The 25933-nt window shown below is 49.9% G+C and overlaps 1 protein-coding gene across 5 annotated transcripts in view; it reads right to left on the bottom strand.

Moving 5' to 3' along the window:
• DAP3 (death associated protein 3) overlaps nucleotides 1–25933 on the bottom strand; it is a 40371-nt gene that overhangs the window by 5099 nt on the left and 9339 nt on the right. For all 5 annotated transcript variants that reach the window (XM_048511309.1, XM_048511280.1, XM_048511298.1 and 2 more), the window contains 7 exons: nucleotides 22814–22936; nucleotides 5569–5670; nucleotides 4512–4620; nucleotides 3788–3880; nucleotides 2352–2482; nucleotides 966–1046; nucleotides 609–767 (listed from right to left, as the gene is read on the bottom strand). In XM_048511309.1, coding sequence (XP_048367266.1) covers nucleotides 609–767; nucleotides 966–1046; nucleotides 2352–2482; nucleotides 3788–3880; nucleotides 4512–4620; nucleotides 5569–5670; nucleotides 22814–22936 — 798 coding nt within the window. The remainder of the gene's footprint in view (nucleotides 1–608; nucleotides 768–965; nucleotides 1047–2351; nucleotides 2483–3787; nucleotides 3881–4511; nucleotides 4621–5568; nucleotides 5671–22813; nucleotides 22937–25933) is intronic.

The raw sequence follows: 25933 nt of genomic DNA, 5'->3' as shown, positions 1-25933 counted from the left end.
CCTTCCCCAGTCATCTATACTTTACCCCTAGCAAGCTGGGTACTCATTATACCGACCTCAGAAGGATGGAAGGTAGAGTCAACCTTGAGTTGGCTAACTGAACCTGACCTCAGTCAGGATCACTCATGCCGTGAGCAGAACTTCAGCAACAGTATTGCAGCTTACCACTAACAGTGCCTCTGACTATGGAATTCCATTAGCTAATTGCGACTAATATTTGTGGATCCCGGTGAGAAAGACGGACTATATGTGAAAAACACTCCCTGAAAGAAAAAGAAGAGAAGAGTTTGGATTTATACCACACCATTCTCTCCAGTAAGGAGAATCAAGGTGGCTTACAAGCTCCTTTCCCTTCCTCAGGCACCTTGTGAGGTTGGTGGGGCTGAGAGAGTTCCAGAGAACTGTGACTAGCCCAAGGTCACTCAGCAGGAATGTAGGAGTGCGGAAACACATCTGGTTCACTAGATGAGCCTCTGCCACTCAAGTGGACAAGTGGGGAATCAAACCTGATTCTCCAGATTAAAATCCACCTGCTCTTAACCACTATGCCACACTGGCTCTCCTCAGATCAGCTACCCCCAACGGCCTTCTAACTGGGAGTTCCATACTTCGCTCTTGTCTTCTTTCTTCAGCAACGTTCTCCCCCAAATGGAGTTGACTCCGTCCACGGCCACCAGGAGCTTGAAGGACCCCCGCGAGGACTGCTGCTTCAGCTCCTTCAAAACCACCCCTACGACATCGCTGGCGCTTCTGACGCGATTCAGACCCTTGAAAGGAAGAAAGAGACGGACGCTGCCATGGGGTGGGATAGCGAGCCACCCGGATCGGTGGTTGTCAGGGGGATAAAGTGGTCTGCCCTCTGCAGGCCCCATGCTAGCAGAACAGCCTAAGAAGCACACTGCATCCCAGTTCAGGCCTGCTGGCTCTCTGCAAGCCCAGGTGAGTCTTCTTCCTCACCCCCTTACCTGCTCCACTATACTTATCAGGGGGCTTCCCTCCTCACTGCTCTCTCGCTTGCTCCATGTGTATTTCTGCTGGGTCTTGATCTGTAAACAGGAGGCAGAGTTGGAAAAGCAATTTGACAGCATCGCGAGGCATTGGAAGCAGGCGGTCAAAGTAGCATTTGCAACAAAATGGGAGGCCAAAGAGTGCCCAAGGAGTTGGGAAAATAAACGAACTGGTGGAATATGCCACAGTGGCAAAATTAATTAATTTTGTGAGTTCGGCACCCAATCAAATAATTTCATGAGAAAGGGAAACCATATTTTGTCAAAGGCTTTCATGGCCAGAATCAACTGGCTATTGTGGGTTTTCCAGACTGGGCGGCTGCAGTCTGGTAGTTCTGCTGGGTTCCTGTTCTTCAGGCTCTAAGCCAGCGGTTCTCAACCTGTGGGTCGCGACCCCTTTGGGGGTCGAACGACCCTTTCTCAGGGGTCGCCTAAGACCATCGGAAAATGGTCTTTTTATATTTTATATATACCAATTTTATGGTTGGGGGTCACCACAAGATGAGGAACTATATTAAAGGGTCGCGGCATTAGGAAGGTTGAGAACCGCTGCTCTAAGCAATCATCTTTGGTTGTCCAGCCCAGACATTACTGAGCTAGACCACTCTCCAGGACTGCCTCCCTGTGTGGAAATATAGGATCACCAGTAAGAAAAGCTTTGCCCTGCAGCTCCGTTTGCCCCTGATAGCTGCAGGGTCTGAAGGCAAGCAGCTCTCGCTCCTTTTCCACTGGGCATTCTTGGCTTCAAGGACTACTAGACAGGCGGTCAGATGAAAAGACTGGAGCCATCAGTTGGCCAGGCCGCCCGTCTGAATTCCCATAAAGCCTCCAGTGACCCTGGGCCTATCTGCCTCTCTCTACTCTAATCCATTTCAGGTGGTTCTCGTCGGGATAAAACAGGACGGCCACTCTGTTACCCATGCAGGTATCACACAACAGGTGTCTGTTGTGGGGAGAGGAAGGGAAAGGAGCAGCAGTGGCGAAGGAGGTTAAGAGCTCGTGTATCTAATCTGGAGGAACTGGGTTTGATTCCCAGCTCTGCCGCCTGAGCTGTGGAGGCTTATCTGGGGAATTCAGAGTAGCCTGTGCACTCCCACACACGCCAGCTGGGTGACCTTGGGCTAGTCACAGCTTCTCGGAGCTCTCTCAGCCCCACCTACCTCACAGGGTGTTTGTTGTGAGGGGGGAAGGGCAAGGAGATTGTCAGCCCCTTTGAGTCTCCTGCAGGAGAGAAAGGGGGGATATAAATCCAAACTCTTCTTCTTCTACTCTATTTGAAGCAGGTGGAAGCGGGAGCCCTCCAATGCCCCTCCCCAAACCACTGGGGCAGTAGCAGTTGCTGACCTCCTTTAAGAACGGCTCGTTGGTGATCGCGAAGTTCTTTAGCCAGGTCGAGGCTTCCAGCGGTTGGTCAAAGCGCTCCTTTTTGTAAGAAGATGGCAGAAGCTCTTTGCAGTTTTTCACCCAGCGGTGAGCTGTGGTGGAAACAGAAAGAACCGTGACGTGACAACAGGGAGAGTCCAGGGGCAGTCTCAGGGATTCTGGGAACTTGGACAAAGCGCACTCTTAACCACTACACCACACTGGACTGTGGGAGGAACGTATTTGCTGGTACTTCTGACAAGGCCGAATTGGTTCTGGGAGAGAATAAGACGTAAGCAGAAGAAAGTCGCGGCTTTGTTACCAGAAAATAACTGCTTATTCTTTGAGGAAACCTGGCACATAGACTGAAATTCTCCGCCTAGGAAGAGATTCGGCTGAGCTGAGCAAATCATGCCATCACGAAAGCAGGTTCAAATCAAGCCATTCTTCCTCCTGCCATACAACTTTTTAGAGTAATGTTGGTCTACTTTACAGGGCTGTTGTACAAACTCGTAAGGATGCACGCAAGGAGCTCTGAAGCCTCAAAAAGCCCTACATGAATGCTTAACAATCGGCTCGGCTATGTAAAAGGTAAAGGTAGCCCTCTGTGCAAGCATCAATTCATTACTGACTCCCGGGGTGATGTCACATCACAAGATTTACTAGGCCAGTGGTGGCAAACCTATGGCACGGGTGCCAGAGGTGGCACTCAGAGCCCTCTCTGTGGGCACGCACAAACAGAGTTCGTCATGTGATAATAGTGTAATTATTTTAGGGAGATTATTAGCATTAAACCTAAGACCTAGTTTTGGGGAAGCAGTGTAGGTAACCCTGTTAAGCGCTGTTAAACCCTACTATTTTCATGGGAAGAACTAAAGTGCGATCCTTTACCTGGGAGTCAGCTCGGTTGCTGGCAATGGGGCTTGCTTCTGAGTAAACCCTCCTAGGGTCGTGATTCACCCGTTCGAAGCGTTGCACAGTTGCTTCAAAGCAAAGCCACTGACTACCAACAAGCTTACTCCCGAGTAACGTCTGGAGCTAACCGTTTTTTCTATACTAAAACCTCAGTATTCAGGTTAAATTGCCATGTTGGCACTTGGTGATAAATAAGTGGGTTTTGGGTTGCAGTTTGGGCACTTGGTCTTGAAAAGGTTCGCCATCACTGTACTAGGCAGACTATGTCTATGGGGTGGTTTATCACGGGCTTCCCCAGCCACCTACACTTCACCCTAAGCAAGCTGGGTGCTCACTTTACTAACCATGGAAGGGCAGAAGGCAGAGTCAGCCTCAGCTGGCTCCCTGAAACTGACTTCCATCTGACTTGAACTCAGGTCGTGAACAGAGCTTGGACAGCAACACGGCAGCTGCAACAGGCATTTAATACCGCCGGTTCCAGAACTAGACACGAGTCTCCTTACCGTCGGGAATGTGTAGGATCAGCCAATTCTGCTTTGCGCAGTAATGGACAGCTTGGCAAAGGGTTACGGTCTTCCCCGTGGCCCTTTCACCATCTCCAGGCACAAGCAGTCAAGGAAACTGCAGCATCCCAAATGTGATTGTGTCCTTGCGAATTACGCCTATGTGCTCCTTTCTATGCTCTCCCGGAGATCCACGCGAATAACTCACATCCCCCCGCCCCGCCCCCCAGCATGGAAGGCTGTGGTGGGGACTGAACGGATAACCAGCCCGACAAATCTACATGGGCAGAGAGCCCCAACAAGGTCAGGGGTATTGTTTCCAAAGAAGTGGCTAGCCCTCACGACTGAAGCAGTAAAAATAAGAAGGGAAAAACAGCCAGTCTGGCACAGCAGAGGTAATTTTAGTGGATAGAGGGAGGAGATTTGGGTACAGACCCCAAACAAGGTTCTCAGAACTGCTGCTTTCAGAAGCAACTTGGGGGAAACAGGGGTTACCCTCCTTGTTACCCACAAGCAGATTGTCTGGCCATCTCTGTCCCACTCCTCTGTCCCCAGAAGCCGAGCCTAGTTTCCATCTGGTTAAAGTGTGTTGAGCAGACACCTGCCTAGTCATTCAAAAACTGTCTCTCTACCATGAGGGATCGAAACTTAGCAGTTTCTCCAAGGAAAACCAGAGCTACCGGACGTGACCTGCAGGGCAAGGGGGCTCTTTTGTACAGGATACAGACGACATATCGGATGGCGGGGTAAGCGAAGTTGGTGCCTTTCAAATAGCTGAGGAGTTCGAGAGCCGGCTTGCGCACCATGAAACACGCTTCGTTCAAGGTTTTCACCTGCCAGAATCAAAACAGGAAAAGGCATGAAGAGAGAAAAGGTCAGGACAGCAAGCCAAATTGCACACATACGAATGTCAGAGGCAGCCTGACCCCCAGTAAGACCACTGGTCCTTCTAACTCAGAGGTGGCGAACCTATGGCACACGTGCCAGAGATGGCACTCAGAGCCCTCTAGGTGGGCACGTGCGCACAGAGTTCGTCATGTAGGGGGAGCGGAAAATCACCCCCCCACACACACACATATCTAGGCTGGCCTTGCTTCTGAGTAAACCCTCCTAGGGCCGTGATTCACCCATTCAAAGCATTGCACGGTTGCTCCATCAAGCTTACTCTGGAGTAACGTGCGCTTTGGAGCAAACCGGTTTTTCTAAACTGAAGCCTCAGTATTCAGGTTAATTGGCACTTTGCGAACTTTGCTAAATAAGTGGGTTTTGGGTTGCAATTTGGGCCCTCGGTCTTGAAAAGGCTCGCCATCACTGTCTAACGCAATACGGTTTTAATTAGGCAGATTTGACCTAGAACCCACTTATTTGTCTTTTGGGTGGTCCTAGGCATCTGTAAAACCTTCATTCGTAGAGTCTCCATAAATCGGAAAGCTGACGGCACTTAACACAGACCCTTTCTCCTGGCTGTGCTGATTTCGTGGAGTTCTTAGAGACAAAGGAGCACTTGGAAGCAGAATCTGCCCCCCCCCCTCACCCGCAGCCAGCAGTGGTACAGGCCGTTCCACCGACTTGTTCCCCTTTGTGAATAAGCCAGGATCAGCCCACACTCTAGCAAAGAGCCACTTCCCAAGCCGGCTCTGCGGCTTTTTGCCTCTGCAGAAACCTGCTTTAACACAAGGCAGGAAATCTGCAGCAGAACTGGGGGCCCCGGTTTGGATCAGCTACTCCACATCCCCTTCCGAGCAATGCCCATCTCCAGGCCAGTGGGAAAGACAGCGCACCTGTAACTGGAAGCGGCCTGGCAGTCCGTGCGGGAACAACACCTTCAGCTCCTGGAGGGGGATGCTGTAGTAATGGCCCACGTGCTCTTCCGTATGATTGGCCTGCAGTGTTGAAGAGACAAGTGTTTGGATTATTTTAAGATAGAAAAAGTGCAGAGAAAGGCAACAAGGATGATTGAAGGATTAGAGCACCTTCCTTATGAGGAGAGGCTAAGTGTTTAGCTCTTTTCGCTTGGAGTGAGACGCCTTGAGGGGAGATATGATTGAAGTCTATAAAATTATGCATGGGGTAGAAAATGTTGACAGAGAGAAATTTTTCTCTCTTTCTCACAATACTAGAACCAGGGGGCATTCATTGAAAATGCTGGGGGGAAGAATTAGGACTAATAAAAGGAAACACTTCTTCACGCAACGTGTGATGGGTGTTTGGAATATGCTGCCACAGGAGGTGGTGATGGCCACTAACCTGGATAGCTTTAAAAAAGGGCTTGGACAGATTTATGGAGAAGTCGATCTATGGCTACCAATCTTGATCCTCCTTGATCTCAGATTGCAAATGTCTTTAGCAGACCAGATGCCCGTGCTAAGCAGCAGCATATAGCCAATTGCTTTCACATCCTGCACGTGAGCTCCCAAAGGCACCTGGTGGGCCACTGCGAGTAGCAGAGTGCTGGACTAGATGGACTCTGGTCTGATCCAGCAGGCTAGTTCTTATGTTCTTAAGATATTTACAGCCAGAAGCTGTCTTAACACAGGTTCTCAGGAGGCAATCATAATTAGCCTTTGGAACTCACTGCAATAAGGTGGGGCAACAGACCATAGAGCTGGAAGGGCCATGCAGGCCATCTAATCCAACCACCTGCTCAATGCAGGATCAGCCCATCCCTGAGAAGTGTTTGCCCAGCCACTGTTTGAAGACGGCCAGCGAGGGGAAGCTCCTCACCTCCCTCAGCAGCCGATTCCACTGCTGAACTATTGTTATTGTGGTGTAGTGGTTAAGAGCACTATTGTTATTGTTGTGTAGTGGTTGAGGGACTGGAGCACCTTCCCTATGAGGAGAGGCTGCAGCGTTTGGGACTCTTTAGTTTGGAGAGGAGGCGGCTGAGGGGGGATATGATTGAAGTCTACAAAATTATGCATGGGGTAGAAAATGTTGACAGAGAGAAATTTTTCTCTCTTTCTCACAATACTAGTGTAAGGGATTCAATGGTGTTGATGTTCGTGACCAGCCGCCTCGCCTTGACTGGTAGACTCCAGAACCCGGGCGATGGGCCAGTAATCTTCGGCGGCGGAGACTCTGGTGGAGACCTTATCTCTTCGAGAGAGATGAGTAGTCCGCTCCCATGAGAAAACCGGGAGGGGAGGAGGGGACGGACAGTATTATAACCTGTGCTTCTGGCGGGAGACTTTATTCCTGCCACGTCAGGTAATGGAGCTTTCTAGGATGTCTGAATAAACGGTCTTTTACTCCAAAAAAGCCTTTTATTTCTGCTTCTATGGAATTCCTTACATTGTGGCAGGAATCCTAATTCATCTATCTTCCCAGTGTACACCCCCCGGTGTCTCGGCATGGAGAGAGGTTGAATATTCCTGAAACTGTGGAAGCTGCGCGTAGCCCCCCAAAGAGGGCTCCGAACTTTCCCTTCTGGATTTGGAGGAACCGCCGCGGAGAACGGGTCTCGCTGGTAACTCTTTCCCGCCCTTCGTGATCAACACGAAGCTCCGTTCTTACTCCTCGCTGGGGACGAGGGACGAGGGAACGCATCATGTGGACTTGCATGAGTCGCTTTGGGGCGCTTGTCTATGGACCGGGCGCCTGTGGATCGGATACCTACCCGCTTTCGTGGTGGGATTACAAACCTCAGGATGCAACCTTGTCACGGAGGAAATGGGCCTGACCAACTTTTTCGAATGCGGCAAACCCAGGAGGTCTATTGAACGATTCCTGACTTCAGATTTCGACGATGTTCTAAAAAATCCACCGTGGTATAGCACTGGGGCCCGCCCTAAGACCACCATGGAAACCGGACTATATCGGGGATTGAGGGGTATCCCGGCGATCGAAGCTTCGGATCCGGACTCCCCAGATCCCTGGATTAGCAGCTGCACCTGGAGGCCTCTCCGCGGAGCTGGGGACAATGCGAGGTGCTGCATTCCAATGAGGGAGAGGAATCCGAAGAAAGCTAGCCTTCTCTATCCGACCTATTTCCTCCCCGCCAAAAGAGAGCTGGGATGAGGAAGTGGGTCGACTCGCGCGTAGATGCCCAGGAAGCATGACAGCCCTCCTGAACGCCAGCTGTGGGAAGAGGAACGGGAGCAGCTGCAGCTAGAACGCGGAAAACCTGCAAAAAAAGCGACCGGAACAGCAGCTTAAAGAAATCCAACTCAACTGGACCGCGGCTAAAGACGCGTAAAGGTAACGGGCAATATATGCAGAATCTATCGGGTCCATGACAAGGTCCTGGAACACTCCAAACTGGACTTAAGGAGCGCCAACGTAAAGCGCCAAGGCCATGGCGTGCACAAAGTGAATCTAACCGCAGCCATTCACCGGAGACCTAACTGGCTAAATTGGAACGAGAAGGCAGCTTTGCATGCGCGACCAAGATGCCCTTTGACTCGCGAAGGAAAGAGACTTCTATGCCTCCTTTGAAAAGGAGCTGGAAGAAGCAGCAGGACAAGATGCCCTGCAAGCTGGAGTCTACTGCCGCTACCGTACAGCCAACGCCAGAGTGAGCCGACGCTTCTGTCCTGCCAACCTTCCAAAGACCTGTTCTACCACCAGAGCAATCTTCAGAAGGGCTGCCGGTGCCCCCCCCACCTCCACCGATTCCGGCTCTCCCCGCATGTTTCCACCGCCAACCTGCGCAACCTCCGCTTCCCAGCGAAGCTCCGAGGGGTCAGTGGGAGAGAGTGATATTACAGACCTCCGGATACTCCGCCCGCTTTCGGGATGGGACCGGCCTAAACTCCCCTACTTCATCCTGCAACCTCGATGCCCACATGGAGGACTCATGACGCATTTGTACCGGTCGGAACGCCTTAAAAAAATACGGACATCGGGTCCTGCCTCTTGGATGGAGCCGCAGCCGACTGGTTTGTGGACTCTTTTGACCTGCAAGGGGAGTGATACTCGCGATCGGTGCCCGCCTGCTCCTCCAGGGCCTTAAGGGCTCAGCTTCCAAGATCCGGATGCCGTAAAAAATGAAGCCATCCGCACACTATTAAGCTTCGATTCAGCAAGGCAACCGCCTTCTTTTGGCCGAATTTGCCTGCGTGAATTTCGGTGTATGGCAGCTGCTCGACTCTCTCCTGAGTGGCCTGAACGCATTGAATGTGAATACTTCTCGGATGCCGGGCCGACGTAAAACCATGCGTGGAACGGTGTACCTTATTCGGATCCTAATGACCATTGCTGGGACTGGATCGAATTAGGATCTCCCAAATACCTCGCGTTTGGACTACGCTCGCACAATGCTTCCACGCCCAAAACCCGGCTGGCCACGAATTCTCACCGCTTCAATTCGCAAGCCAAGCCCAGCAGTCTCTACGGAAACCACCTCCGAACGCCGTCGCCGTTTGGGATTGTGTCTTTACTGCGGAAGACCGGGTCATCTAGCTGCCAACTGCCCGAAAAAACAGAAGCCAACCGCTCCGGCTGCGCGCACCCCATCTGCCAAGCCACCACGTAAATCCGGGCCGCCTCCGACGGGCTCGTCTAAGGCTGTTACCGAAGGCGACCCAGAGGAAGGGGAAGTAGCAGTTTGCCTCTCTTCAACGCCCATGGATATGGGTTTGACTCCAGATGCGGTGAGTGAAGGCAGCGCTCCCATTACAATCCAAGCAATTCTGGCCAACCCCGCTAAGCACACTCGTATTATAGCCTCAGCCCTTGTAGATTCTGGGTGCTCCCATTGCTTAATGCGGCCCCAAGTGGCTGAGGAACTTGGACTAGATCGAGTTCCCCTAGCTAAGCCCATACCGTTCACACAAATGGACGGCAGCCCCCTCGGGGCCGAAGGACCGGCCCAGTTCAAAACGCAACCGGTCCTCCTCCGCTGCGCCGACCATTGGGAGAAAATTAGTTTTATTCTGGCCCCAGTGGCCAAACACTCCATAGTCCTGGGCATGCCATGGTTGTTGTTGCGTGAACCAAAATTCATTTGGAAAGACCGGATCTTAGAATTCACTGACCCTCCCTGTGGAGAACACGTGAATTGGGGGGATAACTCACCTCCTAATGACATACACCCCCTGGCTTCGTCAGCGGTGCACGCTCCCATTGCTCCCGAATCCACCGGCATTCCACCAGCTTACCAAGATTTAGCCAGAGTATTTCAGGAGCAGGAATGCGATCAATTGCCACCTCACAGAGACACTGACTGCAAAATCGTATTACAGCCAGGGGCTCAACTGCCCAAGGGTAGAATCTACCGCATGAGTCCCAATGAGGAGAAGGAACTTCGTGCCTTCTTAGACAAGAACCTTGCTCGCGGGTTCATACGACGAGCTACCAAACACACACATGCTGCTCCTGTATTATTTGTTAAAAAGAAGGACGGGTCTTTAAGGCTCTGTACGGATTACCGAGGACTCAATGCGGTTTCCCTGTCCAATAAATACCCTTTGCCTTTGATCAAGGACCTTTTAGATGCATTGGGCAAGGGATGCATTTTTACTAAGTTGGATTTGAGAGAAGCATGCTACAGAGTCAGGATTGCGGAAGGCTATGAACATTTGACTGCATTTAACACAAAATTTGGACAGTATGAATACTTAATAATGCCATTCGGGTTAAGTGGGGCCCCCGGAGCTTTTATGGCCCTCATCAACGAAGTTCTACATGACTTATTATACAAGGGAGTAGTGGTGTACTTAGATGATGTTTTAATTTATTCACAAACCATGGAGGAGCATGAAGCCTTAGTTCGGGAAGTATTAAAACGCTTGCTCGACAATTCCCTCTTTGCAAAACTTTCTAAATGTTGTTTTCACCAATCCTCCATCGACTACTTGGGCTACCGGATTTCTTCCGAGGGGTTAAAAATGGATCCTGCTAAGATTGAAGCAGTCCTCCAATGGCCTGCCTCCACCAATCGGAAAGAACTCCAGTCTTTCCTAGGGTTTGCTAATTTCTATCGTGACTTTATACCCCAATTCGCTGAACTGACTCTCCCACTCACAGACCTCTTACGCACTAAAGGTAAAGACCCACAGGCTGCCAAGCCCGGGGCGCCCCTTTCTTGGTCTAAGGAATGTCAGACAGCCTTTCAACAGTTAAAATCAGCTTTTACTACTGAACCTATCCTAAAACACCCTGACCCAGATCTTCCTTTTGTGGTTCACGTGGATGCCTCGGACAAAGCGCTTGGTGCAGCCCTGTTGCAGAGAAATAAAGATGATAGGCTTGTTCCGTGTGCTTATTTATCAAAAAAATTCTCCGGTGCTGAGCTCAACTGGACTGTAGGAGATAAAGAGACTGCGGCCATCAAAGTAGCGCTCTCCACTTGGCGCCACTGGCTGGAGGGGGCTAAACACCCCTTTCAAGTGTGGTCGGATCACAAGAACTTGGCCGCCCTTTCCACCCCCCTCAAGATGTCCGCAAAACAACTCCGTTGGGCCGATTTCTTTTCTCGCTTCTCTTTTACCGTCCATTTTTCCCCCGGAAAAACCAATAAACTGGCTGATGCGCTCTCGCGCCTCCCCGGGGAGGGGGGTGGAGCTGCCTTACGGGATATCCCGCGCACTGTTCTCTCCCCCTCCCAATTGGGGCTGGCTGTCACTCGATCTCAGACGTCCACTCCTCCTTCTCCGCCCATTCCCAGCCTGGTCTCTCCTTTCCTACGGGAACTCGAGGAGGCGGGGCTGCACGAGCCGCCAGCGGCGGAAGGTGACTCCCAATTACGCTTGGAGAATGGTGTTTGGCGGAGGGGGGATTGCTGGTACGTACCTCCCCCCCTCCGTAAGCAGGTTCTCGAGGCCTGCCATGATGCCCGCTCGGCTGGACATTTTGGCTTCCTTAAGACTCTGCATTTGGCCCGCCGTCAATTTTGGTGGCGCGCGATGCGCAAAGACATTGAGACATATATCAAAGGATGCTCTGTTTGTGCGGAAGCCAAATCCGTTCCGGGAAAACCCCATGGTCTGTTACAGCCTCTCCCAGTGGCCTCCCGCCCCTGGGAAGTTATCTCCATGGATTTTATTACGGATTTGCCGGAGAGTCAAGGCAACACAGTCTTGTGGGTGGTGGTGGACTTATTTTCCAAACAAGCCCATTTCATCCCATGTACTTCCATCCCCTCCGCTCCTAAGTTGGCGCGTCTGTTCATTCAGCATATTTATCGTCTACACTCCTCCCCCGTCAAGGTGGTGTCCGAGCGCGGGCCCCAATTCATTTCAAAGTTCTGGAAAGCCTTCCTGGGCTTGTTGGGGGCCGCCCCGGCAATTGCCGCCCCCTACCACGTTCAAAGTGACGGTGAGTCGGAGAGAACGAACAGAACCCTGGAACAGTATTTACGTTGTTACACCAACTATCACCAGGACAACTGGTGCGAGTTAATTCCATTTGCAGAATACGCCTACAATAATGCGGTACATAGCAGTACAAAAAAAAACCCCTTCGAAATTGTGTCTGGTCGGTCCTTCCCTCCGTTGCCGCAACTGCCTGCAGAAGCGTTGGATCCTCCAGAGTTTCAACAGTGGATTTCATCTCTGGCCGAGGGGTGGAAAACAGTCCAGACCGCCTTACAGCAAGCTAAAGATTCCCAAAAGCTTCAAGCGGATAAGCACCGCTCGGATTTCCCTTTACGTGTGGGCGCCTGGGTATATTTGTCTACCAAGAATCTCAGAGACGTACATAAATTTTCAAAACTGGGCAAAAGATTCGTGGGACCTTTTAAGATTACTAAAGTGATTAATGATGTCACTGCCCGATTAGACTTGCCTAATTCTCTAAGTAATATCCATCCTGTCTTTCATTCCAGTTTACTCAAGGAGGCTCCCGTTTCCGATGCCTGGCACGACCCGCAGCCGATTCCACTGCTGAACTATTGTTATTGTGGTGTAGTGGTTAAGAGCACTATTGTTATTGTTGTGTAGTGGTTGAGGGACTGGAGCACCTTCCCTATGAGGAGAGGCTGCAGCGTTTGGGACTCTTTAGTTTGGAGAGGAGGCGGCTGAGGGGGGATATGATTGAAGTCTACAAAATTATGCATGGGGTAGAAAATGTTGACAGAGAGAAATTTTTCTCTCTTTCTCACAATACTAGTGTAAGGGATTCAATGGTGTTGATGTTCAGACCAGCCGCCCGGCCTTGACTGCATTCCAGAACCCGGGCGATGGGCCAGCATCTGCGGCGGAGACTCTGGTGGAGACCTTATCTCTTCGAGAGAGATGAGAAGTCCGTTCCCATGAGAAACCGGGAGGGGGGAGGGGACGGACAGTATTATAACCTGTGCTTCTGGCGGGAGACTTTATTCCTGCCACGTCGTGTACGTGAGCTTTCTAGGATGTCTGAATAAACGGTCTTTTACTCCAAAAAAGCCTTTTATTTCTGCTTCTATGGAATTCCTTACAGGGGGGCATTCATTGAAAATGCTGGGGGGAAGAATTAGGACTAATAAAAGGAAACACTTCTTCACGCAACGTGTGATTGGTGTTTGGAATATGCTGCCACAGGAGGTGGTGATGGCCACTAACCTGGATAGCTTTAAAAGGGGCTTGGACAGATTTATGGAGGAGAAGTCGATTTATGGCTACCAATCTTGATCCTCCTTGATCTGAGATTGCAAATGCCTTAACAGACCAGGTGATCGGGAGCAACAGCCGCAGAAGGCCATTGCGTTCACCTCCTGCATGTGAGCTCCCAAAGGCACCTGGTGGGCCACTGCGAGTAGCAGAGAGCTGGACTAGATGGACTCTGGTCTGATCCAGCTGGCTTGTTCTTATGTTCTTATGTTCTTAAGAGCAGATGCACCCTAATCTGGAGAACCGGGTTTGATCCCCTGCTCTGCCACTTGAGCTGTGGTGGCTTATCTGGGAAGCCCACAAGCAAGATGAATGGAGCAGCAGCATTATCCTGCCTGAATTCCAGAGCACCGAATATAATGGGCACGCTCCTGTGATACCAGACAAAAGAGGTGTGCATCATGACTATACTCTGTTTCACATAAAGATGTTAGTAGGTTGTATATTCCTCCAGCAGAGAACAAAGCATGCCAGACCTTCTTTGTTGCAGAATGCTCTGACTGGGTCCTAGTGCCTACCTAGCGCTGCTCGCTCCATCTGTTAGTGTTATTTTGGCATAAATGCTCTTGTATCAAAGTACCATGGAATCATAGAGTTGGAAGAGACCAGAAGGGCCATCAAGTCCAACCCCCTGCAATGCAGGAACACACCATCAAAGCACTCCTGACAGATGGTCATTCAGCCTCTTCAAAAACCTCCAAAGAAGGAGACTCCACCACACTCCCAGGTAGTGCATTCCACTGCTGAACAGCCCTGACTGGCAGGATGCTTTCCTGATGTTTAGGTGGAATCCCTTTTCCTTCACCTTGAACCCATGACTCCTGGTCCTAGACTCTGGAGCAGCAGAAAACAAGCTCGCTCCCTCACCAACATGACATCCCTTCAAATATCTAAACAGGGCTATCATGTCACCTCTTAACCATCTCTTCACCAAAAGTAAACATACCCAGCTCCCCAAGTCTCTCCTCATAGGGCATGGATTCCAGACCTTTTGGCATTTTGGTTGCCCTCCCCTGGACCCATTCTATAACGCACAAAATAATGTTTTGACAAAGGCAGAGTGTAAAAATGAATGATTTTGGGGGACTATATTCTAATGTGGAAGCATACAATTTTCTCAACCACGGCACCAAAAATGACCGAACCATCTTTATGTAGCACAAGGTCTCCATTTTGACTAGTAGTCACAGAAGGCCCCTCCTCCCTCTCCTCTTGAAATTATCCTGCCTTTTTCTCTTTTCAAACTGGTATAAATGTTTTCATTGTTTTTTTAACGCCCTCTGGTTAAATTGCATTATCAATTTTATTGTTCTGTTTTACGCTGGAAGCCACCCGGAGCTAGTAAGGGGAACGGTGGCCTATACATAGAATGAAATCAATCAATAAAATAAACATTTCCAATCCCCTCTTAAAAGCCTTGACTTTCTAGCCTCTGGGTGCTAGGCCCCAAATGAAGAACAGCCAGAACAGCAGGTTGAGCAGGAGGAGAGGAAGAGGATATAGGAAATTGTCTCCCTGCTGTACTTTTTTAGGCCGCTGCTGCTCCTGTGCAAAGAAGAAGAGTTGGATTTATATCCCCCACTTACTCTCCTGTAGCTTACAAATTCCTTTCCCTTCCCCACTCACAACTAACACCATGTAATATGGGTGGGGCTGAGAGAGCTCCGAAGAACTGTGACCCTCCCCTCCCTTGCATGCCCTCCCTCCCTCCCTCCTCTACCTCCGCTAGGGTGGGTGGGCCATGTCCAGATGCCGAGCCCCCTCCCCTCCCTTGCATGCCACCCCTCTCTCCCTCCCCTTGCATGCCACCCTCCCCCTCCCCTCCCTCCGCTAGGGTGGGTGGGCCATGTCCAGATGCTAGCCCAAGGTCACCCAGCTGGCATGTGTTGGAGTGCACTGGATAATCTGGTTCACCAGATAAGCCTCCACAGCTCAAGTGGCAGAGCAGGGAATCAAACCCGGTTCTCCAGATTAGAGTGCACCTGCTCTTAACCATTACACTACGCTGGGTCTCAAAGAACAGGTAGGTTCTACAAGAGAGGCTGCAAGGGGGCTTTTGCAAAATCCTGCCTTTGCAGAGATGGGCGACATCTGGCAGCTGAATGTAAACTGGACAGCCTATTCGTAGCTGTTGTGTTTAGTTCGGCCGTCACAACTCAGAGGAGGAACGGAAGCCAGAGCAGCTGTGACAAGAAGACCTGGAGGCCTGCGGAGAGGACATAAATAATCTCCAGCCCCCAGTAGTTGCTGCTTCTTTGTACTGGCATATTGTCTTGCTCAAGGCTCTGCACAGTGGAAGTTGGCACTGGGAACAGCTTTTAAATTGAAAAAGGACACCAGGAGGACAAACCGGCCATTGCTTTGCTACCCTGCCTGTGAAGTTAATGGGGTTTTGAAAATTATCATACTTGAGTGGCTGAATAGGAGGGAAGAGGCAGGAGATCGAGAGTCACTACGAAAAGAAGCAATCCATGACGAAGGTAAAGCCAGGGAGCCAAGGATTGGAGGCCGAAGTTAGTTAAGCTGCCTAGCCCAAAATTATCATAGAGTTGGAAGAGACCCCAAGGGCCATCAAGTCCAACCCCCTGCCATGCAGGAACACACAAACAAAGCACTCCTGACAGATGGCCATCCAGCCTCTCTTTAAAAACCTCCAACAAGGGGACTCCACCACACTCTGAGGAACTGTTGAAGAAGAAGAAGAAGAGTTTGGATTTATATCCCTCCTTTCTCTCCTGTAGGAGACTCAAAGGGGCTTACAATCTCCTTGCCCTTCCCCCCTCACAACAAACACCCTGTGAGGTAGGTGGGGCTGAGAGAGCTCCGAGAAGCTGTGACTAGCTGTCACCCAGTTGGCGTGTGTGGGATGCACAGGCTAATCTGAATTCCCCAGATAAGCCTCCACAGCTCAAGCGGCAGAGCTGGGAATCAAACCCGGTTCCTCCAGATCAGAGTGCACCTACTCTTAGCCACTGCTCTTAGCTACTACGCCACTGCTGCTCCTACAGCCCTTACAGTCAGGAAGTTTTTCCTGATGTTTAGGTGGAATCTCTTTTCCTGCACCTTAAACCCATTACTCAAGCCTTTAGAACTCTGCGCAAAACTAATCCAAATTCGGCAACGAGGCCAAATGGATTCTGCAATCTGCACCCACCCGTTAAATTAATGCACCCCGTCTCCTTCATTGCACACCCCCTTCTCTGAGAACTTTATGACTCTGCAAAGCTTTCTCAGGTTTTGCTCCTTGTGCCGAGAGGCCTGGAGCGGCCAGCAGTGTGACAGCCCTGTTCCCCAGCTGCTGGAAATATCATCCCACAATCTCTCTGCCTTGTGGGATTTGAGGACACGTCGGCCACACGCTAAAGTGATCATCGCTGCCACCGTGACAGCCAGACCCTCACTTCCCCTGCTTGGAGATTCTTTTTTCTTTCCTGGCTATCAAGTTACAGCTGATTTATGGTGACCCCTTAAAGCCATCCATGCAAGAAACGTTTGGGTGGTTTGCCATTCCTGCCTCCAGGTCACGACCTTGATTTCCTTGACAGACTCCCACCCAAATACTTGCCAAGGTTGGGGCTGGAAGATTCTCAAGATGTTGCGTTCTGCAGATGCTGCTTCGAGCTATGACTTTTTGGGTGAAATCATTGCACGTACAACTCCCCCAGCATCATGCAGTGGTGAACAGCAGCAAACTCTAATCTGGAGAGCTGGGTTTGGTTTCCCACTTCTTCACTTGACAGCAGTCTCTAATTTGGTGAACCACGTTGGATTCCCTGCTCCTACACATGAAGCCTACTAGGTGACCTTTAGCCAGTCACAGTTCTTTCAGAATTCTCTCAGTGCCACCTGCCTCACAAGGTGTCTGTGGTGGGGAGAGGAAGAAGAGTAGAAGAAGAGATTGGATTTATACCCCACCTTCCTCTCTTGTAAGGACACTCAAGGTGGCTTACAAGCTTCTTTCCCTTATGCCTTATACAGCTTATACCTGGAACTTCCAAGAAGAAGTAGTGTTTGGATTTATACCCCACCTTTCTCTCCTGTAAGGAGACTCAAGGTGGCTAACAAGCTCCTTTCCATTCCTCTCCCCACCACAGACACCTTGTGAGGTTGGTGGGGCTGAGAGAGTTCAGAGAGAATTGTGACTAGCCCAAGGTCACTCAGCAGGAATGCAGGAGTGCGGAAACGCATCTGGTTCACCAGATAAGCCTCTGCCACTCAAGTGGAGGAGTGGGGAATCAAACTTGGTTCTCCAGATTAGAATCCACCTGCTCTTAACCACTACACCACACTGGAAGGTGATTGAAAGCTGCTCTGTGGCTCCTTATGGTTGAGAAAAGCAGTCTGTAAACCGAAACTCCCCTTCTTCCCCTGGGAATGACCACATGGGCCTTCCCCCTCGATCCTTCCTTGCCCTCTGGGCTCCATGGTCCAGTGCTCAGCTTCCAGTGGGAGTGGGGGGAGACCCACAGCACACGGGACAACATTCTTCAGGCAGCCTCCCCTTCTGGTGGCTGCACTCAGCTTGTTCATTCAATGGCAAAATACAGGGGCCCGTTGCCTGGCAACGCAAACCAAGACCCAGGATGGCAAAGACGGTCCTGTTGCCATCTGGGCACTGCTGCCGGAGATGCGCTGCAAAAGGGGGGGGGGCTGTCACATGACAGGAGTGCCTGAACGTTGCTGTTTCCACGGAGACCCCAGAAGAATCAGCAGCAAAAAGGCTCTTGATTGCAGAGGCGGTGGCAAAGCGTCTCCGAAGGACGGTCCCCCCGATGGGTTTTGTGCTGCTGCAACAGCCTCACGCTGAGAAATCAAAGCCGCTCAAAGATGCAGATGGATGGAGCCCCTCAAGGCAGCCAAATTTTTTTTTAAAAGACGTCACTTTGCCTTGCAGCAAATCCCTCAAGCGGTAGAGTGCACCCCAGGGATCTGTTGGTGCGAAAGCATTTTTCTCAATATGCGCTTTTAAAGAACCGCGTAGGTTGGCGGGTGCAAGGCTGAGGCGACGGCTGAAGAAGGTGGAAACAGAAAGAGGACTTTCTCTGTACAAAACAGCTATGATATTGCTACAGATCCATCACAAACAGGACTAAGTAGTGCATGGGAGTTTGGGCAAACAGAACTCAGGGAGGGGTCTTGCCTGAGTGGCAGAGCATCTGCTTGGCATGATGGAAGTCCCAGGTTCAAATTCTTGGCATCTACTTTCCCTTTCCATTCTCTCTGCGGCAAACAACACCACTTCTAGCACGACTTCTCATTTGCTTTGCGGCCAGATTTGCCAGTCAGCACAGCTTTGCTCCAGACATCTTCCCTCCGCCCACGGCCAGCCTACCCAGCTCCACCCTTCCCACTCCCTTCCATTGCTGTCCCCACCTTCCCCCTCGACCCACTTCCATGTTGCCTGCATCTCTAAAGGCTAATATCAAGATATCAATATTTTAGTATTATAATAATCAGAGAGTTGGCTTTTGCAAGAAGCAGTGCAAGCAGAATCTCTTTTTGGTCTCTCCCCCCAAATCTACTTTTGATGATTGGGAGGGCTATTACCCTGTTTCCCCAAATATAAGACATCCCCAGAAAATAAGACGTAGTAGAGGTTTTGCTGAAGTGCGAAATATAAGGCATCCCCCGAAAGTAAGACGTAGCAAAGTTTTTGTTTGGAAGAATGCCCGACGAACAGAACACAGAAAAATAAGACATCCCCTGGAAATAAGACATAGCGCATCTTGGGGAGCAAAAATGAATATAAGATACTGTCTTATTTTCAGGGAAACACGGTACAAACTTTATTTCAAACAAATCTCTATTTTAAGACACGCCTCTGCCTTCTCCTGCAGCAGCAACAGGGAGAGAGAATGTGTGTGTGGAGGGAAAGGAGCAAAATCTAGGACATGGTCCCGTTCTTCAGCAATGTATGTGCCTGAACGGCAGTGGTTCTCAACCTTCCTAATGCCACGATCCTTTAATACAGTTCCTCATGTTTGGTGACCCCCAACCCTAACATTTATCCATTTTACAGATGGTGAACACTGATGCAGAGTCTGAAGCGACCCCTGTGAAAGGGTCGTTCGACCCTCAAAGGGGTCGCGACCCACAGGTTGAGAACCACTGGTCTAGGGAATTGTTTTGCCTCTTTCATTGTGTGGGGGGGATCATGATTGGGATGGGCTAGATTCACTAGAACAGTGATGGCGAACCTTTGGCACTCCAGATGTTATGGACTACAATTCCCATCAGCCCCTTCCAGCATGGCCAATTGGCTGTGCTGGCAGGGGCTGTTGGGAATTGTAGTCCATAACATCTGGAGTGCCAAAGGTTCGCCACCATGGCACTAGAATATTGATATAACTGCAATTTAAAGTGCTTTAACAAAGCTTTTTATCTTGCAAACTACGGGCATGATGAGATCTGTGCCTTTAAGAAGGAGTTAAGAGGCTCAGGAAAAGCAGAGGCCCACTGAGGCTTCAGGAAGCAGGGCAGGCAGAAAATTGCTCCTCACGTGCAAATGCGAGGAGACCACACTATAGCCCCACTGTGTTGCTAAGAGCCCTGATGTTAGCATTCTGTGCATAATTGACCATCATTAGTTTTTTCCCAAAGTTGTTATTCAGTCGCATAAATGTCGCAAATCCACTTTAAAAAACGACAGAGATCTGTTCTAAGAATTATTAAAACAAGACTGGAAGCATTCATTGAGTTCATACTCTGAATCCTCAGCAGGCTGGGTAATTTAGAGCGGTGGTATTCCAATCAATTTCACTTTTGTAGACGACAAACCTCAAGACAGCTGGTTCAAAAACTCACTAAGGTAACAGAGGACTTACTAATTAGCGTTGCAGCCATTAACTGGAAATCAGTTCGAGTTGATTAATCAGCAAAGGGTTATTTCAAATCAGGTGGGCCTAAAGTTATACTTCTGAGATTCTTTTGGGTCTACTCTGGGGAACTTCAATAGGGAATTAACAAAAAACAAATTAAACTTCCTTCTAAGAATGAGGAGTAACTAGAGATAGAGCGTTCTCAGTGGGATGCTAGCTGTGGAAAATCCTCTCCAGGGACACTTGGCTGACGCCTACTTCAGCAAGTTCCAGGTGCCTGGTAGGCTTCCCAATCTCCCACACTTGAGAAAATAGAGATGGTGGGGGTATTGACCTCTGCAGAACCACTGTAGAAATTTCCGCTTGTCTTTACAGTCTTCGTGATAGAGTTTATGGGGAGCTCCTAGAGTGGAACCCAGACGTGACATCACATGGCTTTAAACTTCACCCTCTCCACGCATCATTAAAATCTCTGGGAGTTTGCTTAGGCAGGGGAAGACCATACTGCTCTCCCAAGTTATTTGGATATAGGTTGGATCAATTCTACGGATCCATTCTACTACCAGCAACAACTCTTCCTCCCTTAATGCATGAGGGAGCAATGCCAACATTAGTGGGATAAGTCCAAAGGCTCCAACCCTGCAGGTTTCTTGACTTTTAAAATTGTTTCACGGCTGGTGCATGTGGGGGAAGTGGGCATAGCAGAGGCGTAGCTAGGCCAGAGTGCGTCCGGTGCACACTCTGGCTTTTTTGTCCCCCTCACGGTGCCCACTCGGCACCCCCTCCCAAGGCACCCCATTCCACTTACTTTTAGGAAAGGAACAGGCCGAAGAAGCCTGCCTGCGTTGCCCCAGTGGCAGTTCGTTTCTGATGGGAACTACATTTCTCCAGGTTTCTCCTAGGAAATGTAGTTCCTACAAAACCAAGGCAAGCAGCAGGGCAGGCTTCTCTGGAAGTTCCATTCCTAAAAGTAAGTGGGGGAAGTCGCCGATGAGGCAGCCATGGAAGGGGCGGGGGGCCTTGGGGTGTGTGATTTTCCAAGCCCCATGCGATTAGAATCAGTCGTCCAGATTGCATTCTTTCCCAGCCCCCTGGTGGCTTCGGCCATGAGGGGCACAACGTGGACTGGGATCTGGAAGGTAAAAAAGTTAGGAAAAGAAGAAGAGAGTTTTGATTTATATACCCCCGCTTTCTCTCCTGTAAGGAGACTCAAAGGGGCTTACAATCTCCTTTCCCTCCCCCTCTGTGAGGTGGGTGGGGCTGAGAGAGCTCCGAAGAAATGTGGCTAGTCCAAGGTCACCCAGCTGGCATGTGTGGGAGTGCACAAGCTAATTTGGTTCCCCAGATAAGCCTCCACAGCTCAAGTGGCAGAATGGGGAATCAAACCTGGTTCACCAGATTAGAGTGCACCTGCTCTTAACCACTATACCACGCTGGCTCTAGAAGAAGAAGACGATGAAGAGTTTGGATTTATCACTCAGCAACAGCCCCTCCTGGACTCAGGGTTATCTTCTGAACACAGGGAGCAATGAGCATGGATGGGAAGAGGAGCCGGGGGAGTGGATAAAAGAAGGAGCGTGTATCCCTGATAAGGGTTTCATGTGAGCAGCAACTGCATGCATGTTCTGTATTCAGGGAATTCACAGCAGGACTTGTCTACACAATTTCAGTAAACAGTTATTAAAACCATTTATAAACAGTGCTTCAGCTAAACATCTTTCAACTATTTAAAGCTTTAAAAGCATCACAAGATGTTGCCGAAACCAACTTCGACAACCAACATTATGCTCTTTAGCAAGGAACACGGCATGGCACATTTTCTCTATGTTCATTTTTGGTCACTAACAAGGCGGCAGCCTTCTGAGTCAGCTGGCAGCTTGTGAACAGCCTCCAAGGGTGAGCTCATGGAAACTGCATTGTAGCAGTCCATCTAAGAGTCTACCTTGACAGGAAAGAGAGTGGTGGGGCCGATGTTCTGTAAAGGAAAAAACCACCCAAAGAAATGAACAAAAGCTACTTTTAGATCAAACTGCCAGAAAGATGTACAAAATCGGATTCAGGAACAGCTTATACCTGGCACTTCAAAGAAGAAGAAGAAGAGTTTGGATTTATATCCCACCTTTCTTCTGTAAGGAGAATCAAGGTGGCTTACAAGCTCCTTTCCCTTCATCTCCCCACAACAGACACCTTGTGAGGTAGGTCTGTTATTAATCACCATCTGAATTTTTATAATTTATATATGGTTTTAACTGGGATGAATGTGAAATGGATTTTAATTGTTTTTATATAATTGATGGACACCGCCCTGAGCCCTTCGGGGAAGGGTGGTATAGAAGTATAATAAAATAAATAAATAAATAATAGGTGAGGCTGAGAGAGTTCCAAAGAACTGTGACTAGCCCAAGGTCACCCAGCAGGAATGCAGGAGTGCGGAAACACATCTGGTTCACCAGATAAGCCTCTGTCACTCAGGTGGAGCAATGGGGAATCAAACCCGATTCTCCAGACTAGAATCCATCTGCTTTTAAGCACTTTTAACCACTACACCGCTTGTTAATTCTCTCTTCTCCAAGGTCATGCAAGCTGCGGACCGTCAACCCCTGTCATTTACCAAGCCAGCACCTCATACTTTGGGCACTTGTTCTAAATTTTGTTTGCGTGGCTCCGTAATGGTAACTTACTGGGTCGCTCTCGTTGGTACGGAAGATCGCTCTGGGCTTCTCTGGAGCAAGCGGAGCATCCTGGATCACAGCAGTACTTTGCCAGGTCCTGGGACTGGCCTGAAGAAAGCAGGCAGGTTCTAACTAGAGAGGAAAAACAGCAGCTCAGCTAGCAAGAAACAACAGTTTCTTCAAGCCCTTCCGAGGGGCTACTCCTCCTCCGGGGGAGGGAAAAATCCCCCACCCTCCAAATGATGCTGGGAGGAGGCAACAACTGAGTTGCAGAGTATCTGCTTTGCACTGTGTGGGGATGAGTGTGTCAAAGCCCTGCCCCCTTGACTTGGGAAGGGGCTGTGACTCGCTGGCAGAGAATCTGCTTGGCACCCAGAAGGTTCTAGGTTCAATCCCTGGCATCTCCAGCTAAAGGATCTCACAGAAGGTGATATAAAAGCCCTTCCCATGTCTGAGACCCCAGAGAGTTGCTGTCAGTCAGAGTAGACAATTATTTGATGCAGTCTGACTCAATAGAAGGCAGCTTCATATAGAAAGAAGAAGAAGAAGAATGTGGATGTATACCCCACCTTTCTCTCCTGTAAGGAGACTCAAGGTGGCTTACAAGCTCCTTTTCAGAGGTGGGATCCAGCAGGTTCTCACAGGTTCCTGAGAGTAGGTTACTAATTATTTGTATGTATTGCAGAGGAGGGCTACCTAATTGGTGATTTTGCCCTGTGATTTTTGCCCTTGGTTACAGCCCCCCCTCCTCAGCAGTAGCGCCAGAACTGGAAGCAGTCCCTAGCAGGAGGTGCACTCAGTGCATTGGCAGCCTGTGCCCCCTGCGTGCAAGACTCTCGTTTCCCACTCCATAAGGACCCGGGCGAAAGGTTAAGCTGCTGTCCTTGCCACAGCTCCCACCCAGAGAATGCTCCCACTCCCTGGAATGCCCGGCCATTGCCTGGCCGCGTGTCTCCCCAGCCCTAGCCCCACTAGCTTCACGCTGGCCACAGTTTGAATCCCACCACCATGGGAACCTGTTACTAAAATTTTTGGATTCCACCACTGCTCCTTTTCCCTTCCTCTCCTCTTGTAAGTGGGGCCAGGAGAGTTCTAGGATAACTGTGACTAGCCCAAGGTCACCCAACAGGAACGTAGGAGTGCGGAAACAAATCCGGTTCACAAGGTAAGAGTCTGCTGCTCATGTGGAGGACTGGGGAATCAAACCTAGTTCTCCAGCTTCGAGTCCACCTGCTTTTAGCCAATTCACTACACTGGCTCTCTATGCTCATATATGGGTCTGAAATGTTCATGTATGCTGCCGATTTGCACTGCGTCTTGCCTTCTTGACCCTAGACTGACTCTCCCAGTACAGTGTGTCTCCACTTAGAAGGGTGTATAAACCCATATCCTCCGAACCTCCTCCATCCTACATTGCTGGCTGTAGGTGGCTAAATCTTCAGGTTCCTCCACATATGCTCTGCTGAGGTTCTATCGAGGGGTTAGGTCGGGGTTCCCCAGTGTGGCCCCAGGGGCACCATGGTGCCTGCCAACACCTTTTCTGGAGCTCACCAAGTTTTCAGGATGTGGGTGAGGCCAAATAGGGTTTCTGCCCAGCAAGGCTTCCAACTGGCTACTGGCAGTAGCCAATTGCAGATTTTAAAAAAATGTTGCTTGGGCAGCAGCTGCCGTCACAGCACAAGGATCTTCACTGTGATACTGAGGTTAAGTTGTGGCAACCATTTTGTGGTCAGCTCCGCCTCCAGCAGCAGCCATTCTGTGGCAGCCATTCTGTCGTTGGGGCGTCCACCATGCCATGTCAGAATTCCAAATGAGAAAGCAGGGCTCAAAAAGGCCAGGGGCCTGTGGATCAATTGGCCACGGAAGCACTTGTTGATGTTCTTGCCACTTGGGACTGCTGCGGCATAGCTGTTGGGCAGCTCAGCAGATGCCGTAATTTCTGCTGCCAGTCAGAAAAGAGGATGCTGCACTAGATCGGGTGCTGTAACCTGCGGCTCTCCAGATCTCAAAAAGGATATTGAGGAGATAGAAAAAGTGCAGAGAAGGGCAACAAGGATGATTGAGGGACTGGAGCACCTTCCCTATGAGGAAAGGCTGCAGCGTCTGGGACTCTTTAGTTTGGAGAGGAGAGACGGTTGAGGGGGGATAAGGATTGAAGTCTATAAAATTATGCATGGGGTAGAAAATGTTGACAGAGATAAATTTTTCTCTCTTTCTCACAATACTAGAACCAGGGGGCATTCATTGAAAATGCTGGCAGGAAGAATTGAGACTATCAAAAGGGAAACACTTCTTCACGCAATGTGTGATGGGTGTTTGGAATATGCTGCCACAGGAGGTGGTGATGGCCACTAACCTGGATAGCTTTAAAAGGGACTTGGACAGATTGATGATGGAGGAGAATGGGAACTTTATGGCTACCAATCTGTGATCCTCTCTGATCTGAGATTGCAAAATGCTTGAACAGACTCAGGTGATCGTGCTTAACAGCTGCAGAAGGCCATTGCTTTCACATCCTGCATGTGAGCTCCCACAGGCAATTCCTGGTGGAGCCCACTGCTTAGTAGCAGATCTGAGACCTGGAGAGATGGACTCTGGTCTGATCCAGGTGGCTTGTTCTTATGTTCTTATGATGTTCATGGACTACAAATCCCATCAGCCAATTGGCCATGCTGGCAGGGGCTGATGGGAATTGTAGTCCATGAACATCTGGAGAGCCGCAGGTTGCAGACCTCTGCACTAGATGAACCAATGCTCTGACTCACTGCCAGGCAGTTTCATAGGGCCCCTACAAAAGGCTTTGTTTCACGGAGCAAAACTAGGGCAAGAAATAAAAGGACCAAAGTAATTCTTTACACTTATGGTTGTTCTATTGCATCACTGCCTTGAACTCAGATGGTAGCCAGGGGCAAATCATCATCTCATCTCGAAATCTTTTCATTAGGGATTCCAGGAATTAAAACGGGACCTTCCACACTCTTGAGCATATTTGCTGCTGGGAAGCTGGGGAAATCATAGGTAATGGTCCTGGGCCCCAGGTGGACTAAAACAGTCTAGAAATAAGCATACCTCCCAATCTAAAAATCCCAGGAGCCAAACTGCTAGCAAGCAAAATGAACCAGCTCTTTA

This window comes from Sphaerodactylus townsendi, linkage group LG01, assembly GCF_021028975.2.
Source record: "Sphaerodactylus townsendi isolate TG3544 linkage group LG01, MPM_Stown_v2.3, whole genome shotgun sequence".
Taxonomy (NCBI): domain Eukaryota; kingdom Metazoa; phylum Chordata; class Lepidosauria; order Squamata; family Sphaerodactylidae; genus Sphaerodactylus; species Sphaerodactylus townsendi.
The sequence above is the reverse complement of the archived record's forward strand: the minus strand, read 5'-3'. Positions and strand labels throughout refer to the sequence as shown.